The following is a 15,325-nucleotide window of genomic DNA, read 5'->3' on the forward strand; positions in this document are numbered from 1 at the left end:
TTATGTTATTCAGGACAGACACAAATCTAGCATCTTTTTATCGTTTCAGGTTTTAAAAACAAGTTCTCTAGCCTAGCCTAGTTTGCTTTAATAATAAACAGTGTTGCTAATACATCAGACCAACACTTGCCTCCACCAAAGCCTTCTCCTTACATGCGCTCACTTCATCCACAGTCCCTGCTGGGTATGATATCATCTCAGTACATCTTCTACCTTCAGGCAACGTGCTTGATATATCATTTGCTTTTTTCTAAATATTTCTTTTTGGTTCATTTGTGCTAGGAAGAAGAAACACAATATTTTCTCAGATACAAAGTAATAAACATGACTAGGCTCTATTGCAGCAGCTTTGCATGATTCCCAGTTCAAAACAATCCCTGTTTAACCTGTACTGAAGTCTTGCCTGAAACAAGCCACTTTAGCTTCTCGTCTTTTAAGGTCTCCATCAACGATTGGTTGATCAGTCCCTCTTAGATTGGCAAAGGTTGGCAAATAATTGCCTTCTAATTTATAAATGCAGACAGATTGCCCAGCCTTTGCAACTGACCTAATCCAGTCTGCACCACTGAGTGCAAATCATCTGTGACAGGCATCTGCGTAAAAGGGGACCTGACTCAATTTGTTGCCCACTGGTTTTGCTCCTATGTCAAACCATGTCGTTCGCCTATGTCATTTTGCAGTTAAACTATTTGTGGAGGAATTTCTGAAGTTTTCAGCTATATGAGGTTCTGTCTGAATCTCTTTGTGTATGTAGACGGAAACAGATTTGGAACAGACAGCAACAAATTTGCAATTTTCAACCATTTCTCATAGTTATTCACTGTATTTTAAAAACAGATAGCAAGTAATTGCCACCTTGACCCATTTAATTGTAAACTGACATCAGACTGTCTCTGTGTTATCGCTGTCATCACCAAAGCTGCTTTGAAGACCGCATTTCAAAGGTAACAATATCGCCAGATCACAAGTCACAATTCTTTTGGTCCAACCACAGTTTTCCTTATGACTGTAGAATAACCCAGTTTTCTTCTGATTGGTTGGTTTACGAGTCAGAGCTGTGTGCTTGAGATGGCCATCTCATCTATTGCTGTCAGTTTATATATGACAGAAATTAAAAAGAGCATAGAGGGTCCCCATTACCTTTTCCATTAGTGTTCCTTTTCATATGTGCTTTCAGTCCAGCTTTACTTAAATTAAAACGCTCCGGTAGATTAAACGTTATTGCTAAAGTACTGTACATCCCCGTAAGTCGTTTTGTAATAGTGCTAATGATTGCCATTAACTTCTTTTTAACTTTGTTATGATCCATTTATTCACAATCAACATTTCCTCATGCCACAAAGGAAAGATAAGAAAAAAATTAATTCAGTTTCATAACATCTCTGAGCACATTACCTTTACACTAGAGCGTCATAGTTTCCTGGTAATTTTTGGGTGATGAAAAAGTGCCTGCACAGATTAATTTTTTTTTTATGTCCCCTCCCTCCTCAAGACACACACATACTCCCATGAAGACACTGTAACAGTTCATTGGCACATCATTCTCTCCCTAGTTCTCTCCTCATTATCTCTCTGACTCCATGAATAGCACCTGCCCACCTGTCTGCTGCTCTGGGATTTCTCAATATTCTGGGTGGATGTTTGAAACACTTGTTAGCTGCGCTGCTTCCCACCTTTTATCCCTTTAGGGAGGGAGGAAGAAAGGGATGTGGGGGGGGGGGGGGGGGTGATAGAGATCCTGTACTGTATGGATATCACAATATACTGTAGGTCCCTGTCATCTGCAGGTAATCAGTAGAGTAGCTGAATATCTGGCCAGCGGCATCAGAGCTAACTGTTTTAGAAATAGAACAACAAGATGCTGGAATGAGACTTTCAATAAAATCTGTATCTAAGATATAGTCTTTACAAACTCTTCCTTCTATTCATGTTACATGTAATTACAGGAGTCAGATATAGAGGTTGGCTCTCAGTGCTGGTTATCCATGTAGCTCTAAATAGATTCGGCTTAAATTCTAAATTGTACACACTTTTTCCAGAACACGTTAAAATCAAGTTAGATTTAAATTATTCTGCAAAAGTGCTGTTTTTTTAAAGGCTGAAGTAACAATAGAAAAGGGGGATGCATGTCAAATAACTGTTTATTTAAAAAAAAAAAAAAAAGCAAATACATGTGTATATTCATAAGCAAGATAGCGTTGGCATAAAAACCTTTAACTGCACTGTAGGCTTTTATTCTGGCAGCGTGTTTGTGCGAGTGAGCCTCTTCCTTTTATTCCTCCCTGTTTGTAAGATGCGGGGGCATGTGTGCTTGAGGACTGGGGATTTCATACAATTATGTGATTGTTCTTTGGTGTGTAGCAGTGAACATTTAAACGCACTATTCATGGATATGTAGTCCACTGGCACGAGGAAGCTCTAAATGCATTTGTTTGCTATGGGGAGAGAAAGAGAGAGACGGGGGTGAGGGAGCCAGTGAGAGACTGTGGACACAGAGAGACAAAGATGTTTTGACAGTGAGGATGATTGAGAGACATAAAAGGAAATGCAGCGAGAAGGGGAGACACAGAAAGCGTGGGTTTGAAAATTATTGAGGAAAGATGTTTTTGACAGATGACGGGGAAGGGGGGGGGGCGATTTTAAGATAAATAAACCCATAAGAGAAACAAAAGCACTGGGAGAAAAGAGAGAGAGAGAGAGAGAGAGACAGGGAAAAGAGTGGAGGACATGTGGGTGCCCCCCCCCCCCCCCCACCTCGCCACAAAAAACTGAACGCCTGCTTTGATCCTCTTCATTTCCCTTGTTCCCTTTTTGTATTTTACCTCACTCTCCACTTCACCCTCTTTCACTCTCTCATATATCCTCATTTACTCTCTTGCACCTCCTCTCCCCTGTTTTCCCCTCCTCCCCGCTTCCACTCCTAGTTTTATTTCCCAGCGGCTTTGCCCGGCCGCACTCTGTGATGTACTAATGTCTCATTATCTCTTTTATCTGTCTGTTTATCTTCTTCCACTTCCACTAACCCTAACCCTCTGCTGCTTCTCCCAGTGCTCTCTTAAAGGCTCTATCCCTCTGGCTTGACCAAGGTTTTCCATCTAATCCATCTTGTAGTCCTCTTGCTCAGTGTGTTGTAATACAACCCAGTGACACCAGGCGGCAGTCAAGGCCATTTATTTGCTTGTTATCCATGCTGATTATGATTTCCTTTAGTGAGTTTTTTTTTTTTTTTTACTTTGTTATCTCATATAATCACACTCATCTATTTAACAAATATGTTTTTAAGGGGCAGTGTCCCTGCGATGCATCGTATTGGTGCTCTACTTGAGCTGTTTCTGTCCCAGAGGCTGCATGCGCCCAACACCTTTGCTTTTTTTTATCTGGAAATCTGCTGAATCTCATAGAGACGCACAGATCGAGATCTCAGCCGCTGTAAAATATTTAGTGGCTCCGATCACGTGAGCGAGTAATCATGTGGCTCATCAGGAAAACAGGAGAGGTGTTGCTGCCTCGTCTCACTCTAATTTAGGTGAAATGTTTTCAGTGAGGCTCTGTGATGTGTGTTGTAACTCTGAAGTCAACTGAAGCCATGCAAATATAAAAAGCGTTTCAGCTGAAGATGCCAGCTTTTGGTTTAGAGGTTAATTTGTGTGGATGTGTTTTTAATTGTGGCTGATTAATGTTGGCACATTAAAAAAAACAGAACATTTAGCTGTTTAGTAACATATAATAAGAAGAAGGTTAAACATTTTGCAGCCACTTTATGAGAAACACCTTCACAGGCTAATGTGTGCCAGAGATCATAATCATTTGTTTTTGGTGACATTATTAAAATATGTTCATTCAGTTATATTATGTATATAACTGTGGTCGAGGTTAAAGGAGGTATTATTGAGGACCTAATGTATTTAACAATTCAATGAAAGATTAAAGGAACAGCACAACAAAGAATCAAGATAATAATTTCCTTATTAACTAAATTTACATATTTTTCTTCTGCCCTGTTGTGATGTTCATTCACACAGACTGCTTTGGTGTGGGTTGTCTGGTTTTGCAGGTATCTGCTGCAAAAATGTTTGCTTTCTCTTTAATATAATAGAACTAAATGATAATTGTACCGTGATATGTTTCATTTAGAAACAGTTATCTGTCTGCATCCGCCAGTTAAAAGAAGCCAATATTACCAGTCAGCTGAGGGAGGCAGTCAGAGGACAAATGTAAGTAAATTTGATTATGGGTTAAACTTTCCCTTTAAAAGCATACATTGTGATGTAAAACTCTTGCACTACCCCTCATTTATTTATATGAAGCTAGGAAAATAGAAAATGTATGTAGCAAGTTAGTGAAACAGGTGCTTAGATGCATACTTTATATAAGACAAAAACAGATTTTTTATCGTTTTAACAAGCTTGAAATTAAATATTTGATGTCTTTTTTCTCCAACACAGCCTTAACTCTATTGGGAAAGCTTTCTTCTTATTTCTTTAAATAGTCTTCAGGAATAATTCTCCACGTTTCTTGGAGGTGATTCAAAGCTCTTCTTTGGATGTTGGCTGCTGTTCTGTTCTCTGTCAAGATCACACTGCTTCAGTAATGTTGAGGTCTGGGCTCTGGGAAGGCCAATCCATGATTGATAGTGTTTCATTGTGTGTTTTGGATCATTGTCATGCTAACAAATGAAGCTGTTGACAGTCAGATGCTTTTCAGGTGATATTGCATGATGGATCAAGATCTGCTTGTACTTTTCTGCATTCATAATTCATCAGTTTTTAACGTCTCCAACACCACTGCCTGAGAAGCAGCCAGAAACTATGACAGAGCCTCCACTGTGTTTTACAGATAGACACTCACTTCTGCCGTCTTCTGTATATATGGATATGTTGATGACGACAATTTTCAGCTTTAAAAGATCTGTGACTGCTGATTTTTTTTCTTGAGTAATTTGCCATACCTCAGCCTTTTCTCCCTGCTTCCCTTCCTTAACAAGGGATGCCCACCCTTCCACTAAAACCATTTCTGATGAGGCTTCAGTCAACAGTAGAGATAAATATTTCAGGTCCTGTGTCAGGTCTTTGCTGGATTTCTTTTCCTATTTCTTAAGGACATGACTTCCAGATGCTGTTTATCTGCTGCAGATAGCTTTTTAGGCCTGCCAAGGACACACTGCACAATGTGCTGAGATTTGCCAAGTTTGCAGCTAATAGCTATTTGGGAATCACCTTGTTAGTGCAAAAATACTATTATATGCCTGTCAAACTGTGTTATGTTTGGCATTTTTTGTAGATTCGTTTAAATAATTGGGAACAAATGCTGTGTTTTTGCAACAGGCTGCTAAGTTTTCTGTTATTTGGAGATCCAATACTACTTCATCCTTCCAGTTAGGGGGCTTTTTCATGCTTGAATGATTCATGGGTCAGTGATAAATGACATAAAAACTACAGCCTGGACTGAAAATTAGTGGGGAAAAAGCATTCAGTTAGAAAGCCTGGAGAACTAAGAGCACATTAAAAAAATTACAATAAAGTCTGGCTCCTTGGAAGCAAAGGAATTAGACTTTTCCAAAGTAGATTTTATTGCAGAACATTTACATCAGGTGCAACTAATACGCATGACTCAAAAAAATTAAAAACAACATAACTAATTTATATAAATGAAGTTTCAAATGTGCAAAACCATACTTAAATATAGAAAATTATCTCTTAAATGTAGGCTTACCCAGCCTCACCCGTGCTCATTATGACTCAGTTATAGTATAGAGTGTATATTCATTTAAAAACACTGCAGACCTGCTGTTAGCAAAAAGCAGCAGCATGCCTCCAGTTCATCCTGAGCCCTGTGACATTTGTCTTCTTGCAGCAGGACGCTGTCATCTCGTCACCAGCCTCCATCCACACATTCTCACCTCCTGTAAACATGTTTGACTTTAGCAGTTGACTTTTCTGCCATCTGGCTGCTCCACACAGGCCGACGGTAGACATGCAGCAGTTATGTGCGAACTCACAGTTTGGCCCCAGGAGACATTAGTGATGCCCACTCTATTTTCACCTCTAGTTTCCCTACCCATAATGCACCATTATTGTCACATTTCATTTCCCCCTTTCCAGTTAAAGGGCTTTTAGGGGAAGGAGATTTTCCTCATTTTCTGTCACGAGTCCCATATTAGTCTCTTTGATTTCTTGCTTTTTCTCCCTTTGAAGTGCAGAGGTGTAAGCATTAAGTCTTAATTACATGGTCTGATAAGTGATTTCAGTTTACTGGGTCAGATGGAAAGAGGTCAAGCTCTTGAATCTTTTGCAATTTACAAATCTGATTTAATCCCATGGCTAAATTTATCCTGACAGATTTTAGTATCTAAATCAAATTGGGTTTTATTGCATAACAGTGCAATCCCTTTTTTTCATCATCATTTCTGCTGGCAACATTGTTCCAGATTCTGAAGCAGCAGGCTAGAAATAACAAATCTATGTGATTCATAAACAGGGATGCCAATTCCTTTTTTTTTTTTTTTTTTTTTTTGGCCTGTCCCGTTTGGCTCTTTTGCCCTCAGAATTGTTGTCTAAAGGCAAAGAAAGATGCCCAACGGATTTACTTTACCAAATTGACCATCCCAGCCTTGCCGTAATGGTCCATTTGATTCACCTTTTATTGTTTATTTTATTTTCACTTACTGAATACGGGACAGACTTGACTGGGGGAAAGAAGGGAAGAAAGAAAGAGGGAAAGAGAAACAGCTGAGAAGAGGGACGGGGGAGAAGGGCAAAAGACAAAAACCAACAGAACGGGCAGAGAAAAAAAAAATGCATATATCAATCACCTGGATCACCTGCTGAGAAAGAAAAAAGAAAGCAAGCAGAAGAGAACAAGAGTAATAGAATAAACAACATCACAATGATATATGGGAATATGACAGTAAATACTAAATGTTAAACATTATTGTGCAGCACATAAGATCAACAGAACACAGTGTGCTTTGAGGTAGGAGCCAAAAAGGGTGTAGTTTGTGGGATGCCAATTCCTGGCTGTGCTATGATATTTACTGTACAGTACAGTACGGCTGTACGTTCTTATTTCAAAGATTTACAAGCATATAGTTGTGTTTGCATGACAGTAAGCCTTTCAAACCTCAGTGTCCACCAAGACTTAAAAAATGCATGAAATATTTAGTTTCGTCATATTTGAATTTTTTTTTAAAATATGTGAACAGAAGCCATTGTCTTATTTCCTGTCGTTGAACTGGCATTCAATGTTTCGAGGCTTTAGTGTTTTATCCTTTATAGTCTTTGAAAGATTAATTTCACATCTCTTGAAACAGACTGACAGAGCAGTGAAAGGAACACGCTTTGTGGCATAAAACCAACTGCTAATTTTCACATTCAGAGAAGATAACAAGCAAATTTATTTAGACCCTTTTTTGTGATAACATATGTGATAGCCACAGACTTTCTCTGCCCTCTTGACACTATGATTATGTGGATTCATTTCTTATAGAATATATATAATACACAGTAAACCAGCAACTTGTCACTCTACTCTTGGCACACTATCATTAGAATAGAATAGAATAGAATAGAATAAAATGCCTTTATTGTCACTATACAGTTGTACAATGAGATACAGAGCATCTCCTACTCAGTGTAAACATGCTGGGGGGAGGGGGGGGGGGTACAGTTCTGCAGCGCTATATACATATGGACAGTATTAACATAGAGAAAAAGATATATATATATATACATATAATGTACAAATATGCAAGCCGTTTAAAAAAAAAAGTAATATGTAATAAATAGTGTTGTGTATATACAGTTGAGTTATTGCACATAGAATTGGTATTGCACAGTGGTGGTCCATAGAGGAAGTGGGAATAAAAAAATTTGGGGGGGGGCTGTGTTATCGGTGCATGTGTGAGTTCAGGTCAGTTATGGCTTTGGGGAAGAAACTGTTTTTGAGTCTGTGGGTTTTTGTGCTTACACATTACTTTACTTTATCCCCTTCAGAAAGTAAATCATTCTACTTATGCATCACTCTTATTTACCACCTGAGTGATGTTGGTTTGCTTAGCAATTCATAATATTAACATTAAACCTTACGTATTGCTAAATATCCGCACAAATGCTTGTGCACAAATACTCTGAAAATAAGACGAGGATACACAAGGTCATCCTTTTAGTGTTGTTCTACTGAGCCACCAGCAGACCTGATAAAAGCAAACACAAAGAGCACTTCAAAATGCTGTGTCAACAGTGCTCATATTAAAGAGAAGGGCAACATTTACTGTACTATTTTCAATTCCGCGAGCCTGTTCATCTCTGCTTCGGTGACCTGTTGAAAATTCAGGCTCTGGCTGCTTGGTTGGGGCTGGCACACATTTGAGCATCTCTTTGGACTTTGAGGTCTATCATTACTGGCTTTGTGTTGTCATGTATTTGCAGTTTTTTGGAGACATTTCATGTTTACAGCAGTGAGTTGTTGTCGCTCACCCATTCTGCACTCTACCGTCACATTTCTTAAAATGAAAGTGAATTAATTTGAATTTTTGTCTTATCCTCCACATGATAGTTGTTGTTCTTGAAGGCGTGCAAAAATTACATATTTTATTGTTTGATTAGGAGGACTTTTGTGTGAATGCAGCTCTTAAGCCTGGTTCTGTCTGTGTTTCATTACAATTTCACCATGCTTTATTTCTATTTCCAGGCGAGTTTCCCAAATAGCCTCTAAAGAATTTAACAAAGAGCTGATAAATTACTAAGAGAAACATTGAACATTTACAAGTAGCAGATATAAATCTAGTGCAAGATACATTTTAACAAAAAATTTAAGTATGCTACTTTAAAAATTTTAAAAAAAGGAAATAAAACATTTTGTTTTATTTTGTATGTGAGAATTAGGCGGAGGTCTTATGTGTGTACACCCTGAACAAAAATGAGGACAGAATTGAAAGGGGAAGGTGTGGACCATCTGGTGAGCACTCCTTTAAGTGGGACAAACAGGTGGACCGACTGGATTCAAAGGGTGCCAGAGTCGCGACGTATTGGGGCAATAAAGAAGACATTTATTTTCAGTGGCTGCAAGGAAGACTTACTGTGTAAAAAATCAAAATTTAAGCACTTCTACTGGTTACTATTGTAGCAAAGATGTTAATGAATTTACAACGGCAGTATCCTGGTTAAAGAGCATGTGTGAAGATGACTTGTGACAGAATGACATTTGGCTTGCCATAGCCCTTCATTACCACCCTTACTACCAACTTTAATTCATCAGTGCTGTTCATGATGCTTTAGAAATAATTTTATGCAAATTAATATTCCAAGGTGACTTGTGCAGGATGTTCCTCGATGCTAATTAGAAACCATCAACTTGAAGTTGCTTTGACCTTTACAGATATTACGGCAAACTGGCAGTGCCTGCGGAATATGCAGGGATTTGGTTTCTTGTTTGTGTGTAATAAAGATGGATTAAATGTTATATATCACCTCTGAATTTGTAATCAGTAGGAATACTATGTATATTTCCTGTTTTTACCAAGTTAACGAACTTTAATTACTCAAGAATTTCAATCTGTCCAAATGCAGAACTTTTAGCCAGTTTTAGAAACTGGGGAGTGGTTTAGCAGAGACCAAGAGCTTTTGACCCCAACCCAGTCCACAAAGCACACGACCTCTTTGGCTGCTCTTGCTGCTGAATGGCCCAGAGGAGGATGGGCCTATGCAGGTTGCTCTGGCTTAGTCCTTAAAGGGCCCCATGGACTAAGGTTTGGACACCTGGTGGTCGTGAGTGAGCTCCTCCCTAATACCCCGGGTGGGTATTAGGTATCATTGTCACAGGAGTCTTTTGAATTGCACTTAGTCTGGCCTCTCAATCAGAATACATTTTGTTTTGGGAAATCTTACCAGGGGCAAGTTGCCTTAGACAGTATAGCTGCTGGGATTACTTGGGCTTCAAAACCCCCCTTACATCATGCCCCCTAGGTGAGATGCTTCAGGCTTCAGTCATATTCAGGACCAAGGACACTGGAGAGACTGGCTTGTGAACACCTTGATATACCCCCTTCATACACACACACACACACACACACACACACACACACACACACACACACACACACACACACACACACACACACACACACACACACACACACACACACACAAAGCCAGGAAAGTAAGGGGATAGGTAGGTCCAGAGCCGTTGAAGTGTTGAAATCCCGTAAGGCTTGCAATGATCTACTTTGACTTTCTCGTGAAAATTACCCCCCATTTGAATGTTCTGACTACAAGCAAACATGATGCTTAATTCTTATAGTACACGATGTATAAGTCTGATGGGACATATAGTACACAAACACTGACGGTTGCGTAGAGCAAAAGTAGATACCAAAATGACGCGTAATCTCCCAGGGAGGTTTTCTGCGGTTGTTTTCAAACGCTTTTTAAACTTTGATGGTTGTTCGCAGACCTCCCTCGCTCTCTTTCTCCCACTATCTACACCTCCCTGCCTCAAGCCTTCTGTTGCTCGGGCAGAAGAGAGAAATGGATGATGGAAAGAAATGTTCAACACAGCGTATCTGTGTCAGAGTTCCTGCTCAGACATGGGAATGCACCCACATGCCCACAGACACTCACGGAAACACACCCACATACTGAAACACAAACACACACACAAAGCTCATGTAAAGGGAAACGAAAAAACCATGGAGGAATAAGTTGCTTGATATTATTGGTCTATATATAAACTACAGGCTGTGTGTGTTTTTTAAAGATTTCGCTCGAATGGCCTACGTGATGATGCTCTCTTCATTTGGGACCCTCAGTGAAACGTCTCCCATAAACAGAGTTATGTAGATTACGTCTGCATATTGCCAACAGGAACAGATCAATTATTTGATCTTGTTGCTCATGAAGGGAATCCATTCATTGAAATTCAATAACTGTTTACAAAAACACTGAAGAGAAACGTGTAGACTTGCAGATCAGACAGCAGAGCTGGGTGTGTAATGAATGTTTAAATTAGGTCACCCTCTCCATCCCATCTTCAGTGCTCCTTTCTGTGTAATAAAGCAGAATAGTATCTAAGACATAACAAGCCTCCCCTTCCCATAGCATTAATCCGTGTGGGCTCTCTGTTTTCTGAAGAGCATAAACGTGTTGGAGGACGTTTCTCAGTGTTATGTCACTTTTCCAGCCATCTGCCACTGTGAAACCTTTCTCTTTTGGTGCTGTAAAAGAAGATGAAGCTCCTTCAGCACATCTCTTCATTTCAAATGAATAAATGCAAGTCTGCTTGACATTGTCGCATAAACTGAAATAACATTTTAGAAGCTTTCGGTTAAAAGCACTCAACATGTTAAGCATCTTTTGCTCTGTGTGTAGTTGAAGTTACATTATATGCAGGAAGTTAAAGCAAGAGTTTTGTAGATGGCATGTTTGCCTTGCCAGGTGACTCCCTGAAGTCTTTACACAACAGCGAGTTTGCTCAACAGTCAGCTGAGACTGCGGGAATCCACAGCACTCATTAACTGGTCTCCAAGATGTTGCTACAGCCAGCACATTTACAAGTGACTAACTTCTCAAAGACATGTGCAAGGTGCCCATCAGTGTCTATGGCACGATGCATGGGGTTATATACACAGTGAAGCACGTTGCACTTCCAACTTTGTTGAGGATTTCATGATGCTTCACTGAAATGCAGTGAGTAGTAGCTTTTAGGGTTTATGTTTATGTGAAGTAAAACTAAATAAGTGAATCAGAAAGTAAAAATAAAGGACTTTGTGTAAAATCCAGTATTTTGTCAACCCATCTGTCCACCACAGCATCCTGTCTACATGTTACACTTGTGTGAAAGTCACACTTAATGTGAGTTTCTCCTTTTCTCTGAGTTGCAAGGATCGTGAAGATGAAATATATATGAACTACATGAAGTATAAGTTTTAATAAAACTGCTTTTCTTGAAATGGCAGAGAGCCTGTTCACTTAGTAATCCCATTGCACCAAATTTGGCTGCATTTCAACTTCAGGGAAGACTACATTTACTGGAGCTCCATAAAACCCCATTTATTATGGACTATCTCCATAATCAATAAATATATTTGAGATTTGGGCTTCCTGCCTGATTTTCTTTTAAACCTACACTATTGATATCACTAATATGACAGCAGTTCAGCAGTTTACTTTTACGGCAACATGAGGTATTGCGTAAGAATGTACCCAGACCCCATTTTGTTCATTAACACCACCTGATAGATGAATGAAAGAAGGCGTGCCATTTTTCTTTTAAGCACACCAACTTTGATCACTTACGTGCATTTAAAACCTCTGGTAGTAGATCTCATGGTAAGCTAGAAAACTGAGCTTTGTAACATGTTTTATGCTGCGAGAAAAGAGAAAAGTCCAGTAATCCAAACAGAGATGTAATGAAGAAACACAGTGAAACTCACCAGTTCGACACAACAAGGAACATGGGAAAACTGAAAGCTTAAATATGTAATGAGGGGAGGTCCTTTTCCATCAGGTGGAGAGCAGCTAAAAATATGAGGGCAGTGTTAGCCAAGGAGTACAAAACTCAAGCGTAGCGGTTAACGTCATTTATTTACAATAACACAAGAGTAGAGCATTTCAAAAAATGGAAAAACTAACGGCGAGCTAGATGTCCCTTTTATACAGACGACATGCAGAAGTCTTGAAACACCAAACATCACAGAAGTCACTCTTCACCAGTCGTATCACACTGGGAAAGGCCTTCTTACTGGTTCCAACTCCTCCACTACATCCAGCACCAGTTCCACAGACAATTCCAGGGCCAATCTCATTGGCATCCATCTGGCCAATCCATCCTGTTGCTCTTGTGAAGCTCTGCCATCTTCATGCTTGTGCCACCTCTGCATATGCTCTGTGCCACCTGTCTGACTGCCCTCACCTCCCATCTTTTATGCAGCACTAGCAGGTGCAGATAATTTTTTTTGATTAAGGTGTGGGTAGGAAGTAAAAGAAAAACTTCAGAATAAAAGCATGCATGCAAAATGTATACAAAAAACATGGTATAAACTAAACCACTAAAAAACACAGAATAAAACATTAAAACTACTCCTACCCCAAAACAAATACAGACAAGGTAACAGGGATAGAGGACACAGCGGGGGGAAACAAGACATGGGTTAATTGAATAGAAAAAAAAAACACAAGGGGAAGAAAAAGTGATAACGTCCCACAAAACCAAACAGACAAAAAAAACAGGAAGTAACTAAACACCAAGCACACATAGAGACTTAACAAGACATAGATGAGGCAGCATAACTGAAATGTAACCAACCGGAAAACTCTGAAGTCCAGCACATAATCAAAAACAAACAAACCTAGGAAATCATTAATAAGCTGTAATAATTATTAACTCTCAGCTGGGGTCCTTTCTTAAGATCTGCTTTGACTTATGATGTAGTACTCTGTTGTTGTGGTTGAAAACCAAGGATCTCATCACATGATTAATTTGTTCATTTATATTTTGTTAATGTGCAAATGCTAAATAGTAAAACTTTCTTCAAGTAAAATAAGAAATTGTTAGTGACAGCCACAAAAACCGCTACAATTTGCTCCTTGTCTCACTGTCCCTGAAGCTGCAAACCAGCTCAGCCTGCCAGCAGAGGCTCCTCATGTTTTGCTGCTGATAAATTTGTCCTTCGCATACAATGCAAGTCCATCTAGCAAGCATTTAGGCTGCAGCTTAAGAGGAAACTAATCAGCAGCTCTCTATATTTAAACTCACATTTTCCTTTTTCATTTGCAGTTTTTTTTGTTTCGGGCCGATCTGCGAGGGCAAGCTAATATTGCACAAACCTCCAGTTTTCAGTTGCAAATTTACAGGAGCTCGCACTGCAGTCACTTTTTTTTCCTGCAAAGAGCGTCTGTGTGCTGTTTACTGGAGTATAAATGAATAATTAGAACTTGTGCATCTGTCTCATCTTGGGAGAATATCTCACATTTTTTGATGTGTTCTATGTTTATCATCGCCTCTTCCTGTCCTCTCCCTCACATACATACAATCTGCTTTGAAATGCTTATTTATTATTTATGTTTTAACAGCAATGAAGGTCATATTTTATGCTTCACAGCTCCTGCTTTGCATAAATCTGATATTTTATAAATGTCAGAGTAGCACAAAGTTATGCAGACTCATGTACCCTGATTCTGCTTGTTCTCATACTCTCTGCTCTTGCCCGGGTTCTTCCTTTCCCTGTTGCCTGCTCCTTCCTCACTATTCTGCTCTTTTTCACCTCTCTGTGTCTCACCCTCCACTCTCTCTCCTGCCCTTCTTCAGCTCTTCTTCTGTTCCTCCATACAGCTTTTTTTTTCTTTGATCGCTCTCCATTTGTTTCTTTACCCTCCCACTCAGCATACTGACACAGCTGAAGGGATCTCTCTCTCTCACACTCTGTCTCCCTCATTGCTCTCATTCTTCTCTCTATCTGTCTTTCTCCTTATTTGCCTCCCTCCGTCTCTATCTTTACCTCCCTCCCTCACTCTCCCTCCTTTCCTCCCTCCCTGTCATCCTCCTCCCTCGCTATCTCTCCATGCACACTTGATTCATTTTACACATTACGGAAGCGTCCATCATTTTGCTCTGTGGAGGAAAAATCTCTTCTTTTTTCCCCCTTTTCTTTAAAAAAAAAAAAAAAAAAAACCCGCAACAGTATTTTCCACTTCTCTTCTTTACGGCTGTCTTCTCTTTCCCAACTCCTACACTCTCCTGTGGATCCAATCCTAAAGCTGGAACCAATATGTTTTATTTTCAGCTGGTCATCATGGCAGGGACCGTTCTGTTGGCGTACTACTTTGAGTACACAGACACGTTCCCCGTGCACATCCAGGGCTTCTTCTGCTTTGACAAAGCTTACTCCAAGCCGTACCCAGGACCAGAAGAAAACAGCAAGGCTCCACCTGTCCTCGTCTACTCTCTCGTCACCGCCATACCCACTGTGACGGTGAGTCTGTTTTCAACTTAAATTTAAAAAAAGATACTTCCACATGTGATCATCCTGCACACATGCACACATATCTTACATGAATATACGTGACAGTCATGCACACAACATTGACCCACAGCATGTGAAATAAACACGCACATGCACATGGACAGTACCTCCTCATCTACACGTGGTGTTTATGGATTAAAACAGGGTAGCGATGCGTAGGTGTGCATCCTCGTGGACTCGCAGCTCTGTTTGTGTGGTTGCGTTCTCTGTAATAACCATGGCAACGGGCACTATATTTGTCCTCCACAGAGCAGTCAGAGATAGCTACAGTGTGCAGAAAGTCTGTCCTTATTTCCACATTGCATTAAA

At 39.8% G+C, this 15,325-nt stretch overlaps 1 protein-coding gene across 1 annotated transcript in view; it reads left to right on the top strand.

Annotated features, from left to right (window-relative positions):
* Positions 1–15,325, top strand: part of plppr2b (phospholipid phosphatase related 2b) — a 75,693-nt gene that overhangs the window by 19,132 nt on the left and 41,236 nt on the right. The window contains exon 5 of the mRNA XM_080880785.1: positions 14,777–14,965. Coding sequence (XP_080736911.1) covers positions 14,777–14,965 — 189 coding nt within the window. The remainder of the gene's footprint in view (positions 1–14,776; positions 14,966–15,325) is intronic.

This window comes from Rhamphochromis sp. 'chilingali' (assembly GCF_963969265.1).
Source record: "Rhamphochromis sp. 'chilingali' genome assembly, chromosome: 4".
Taxonomy (NCBI): domain Eukaryota; kingdom Metazoa; phylum Chordata; class Actinopteri; order Cichliformes; family Cichlidae; genus Rhamphochromis; species Rhamphochromis sp. 'chilingali'.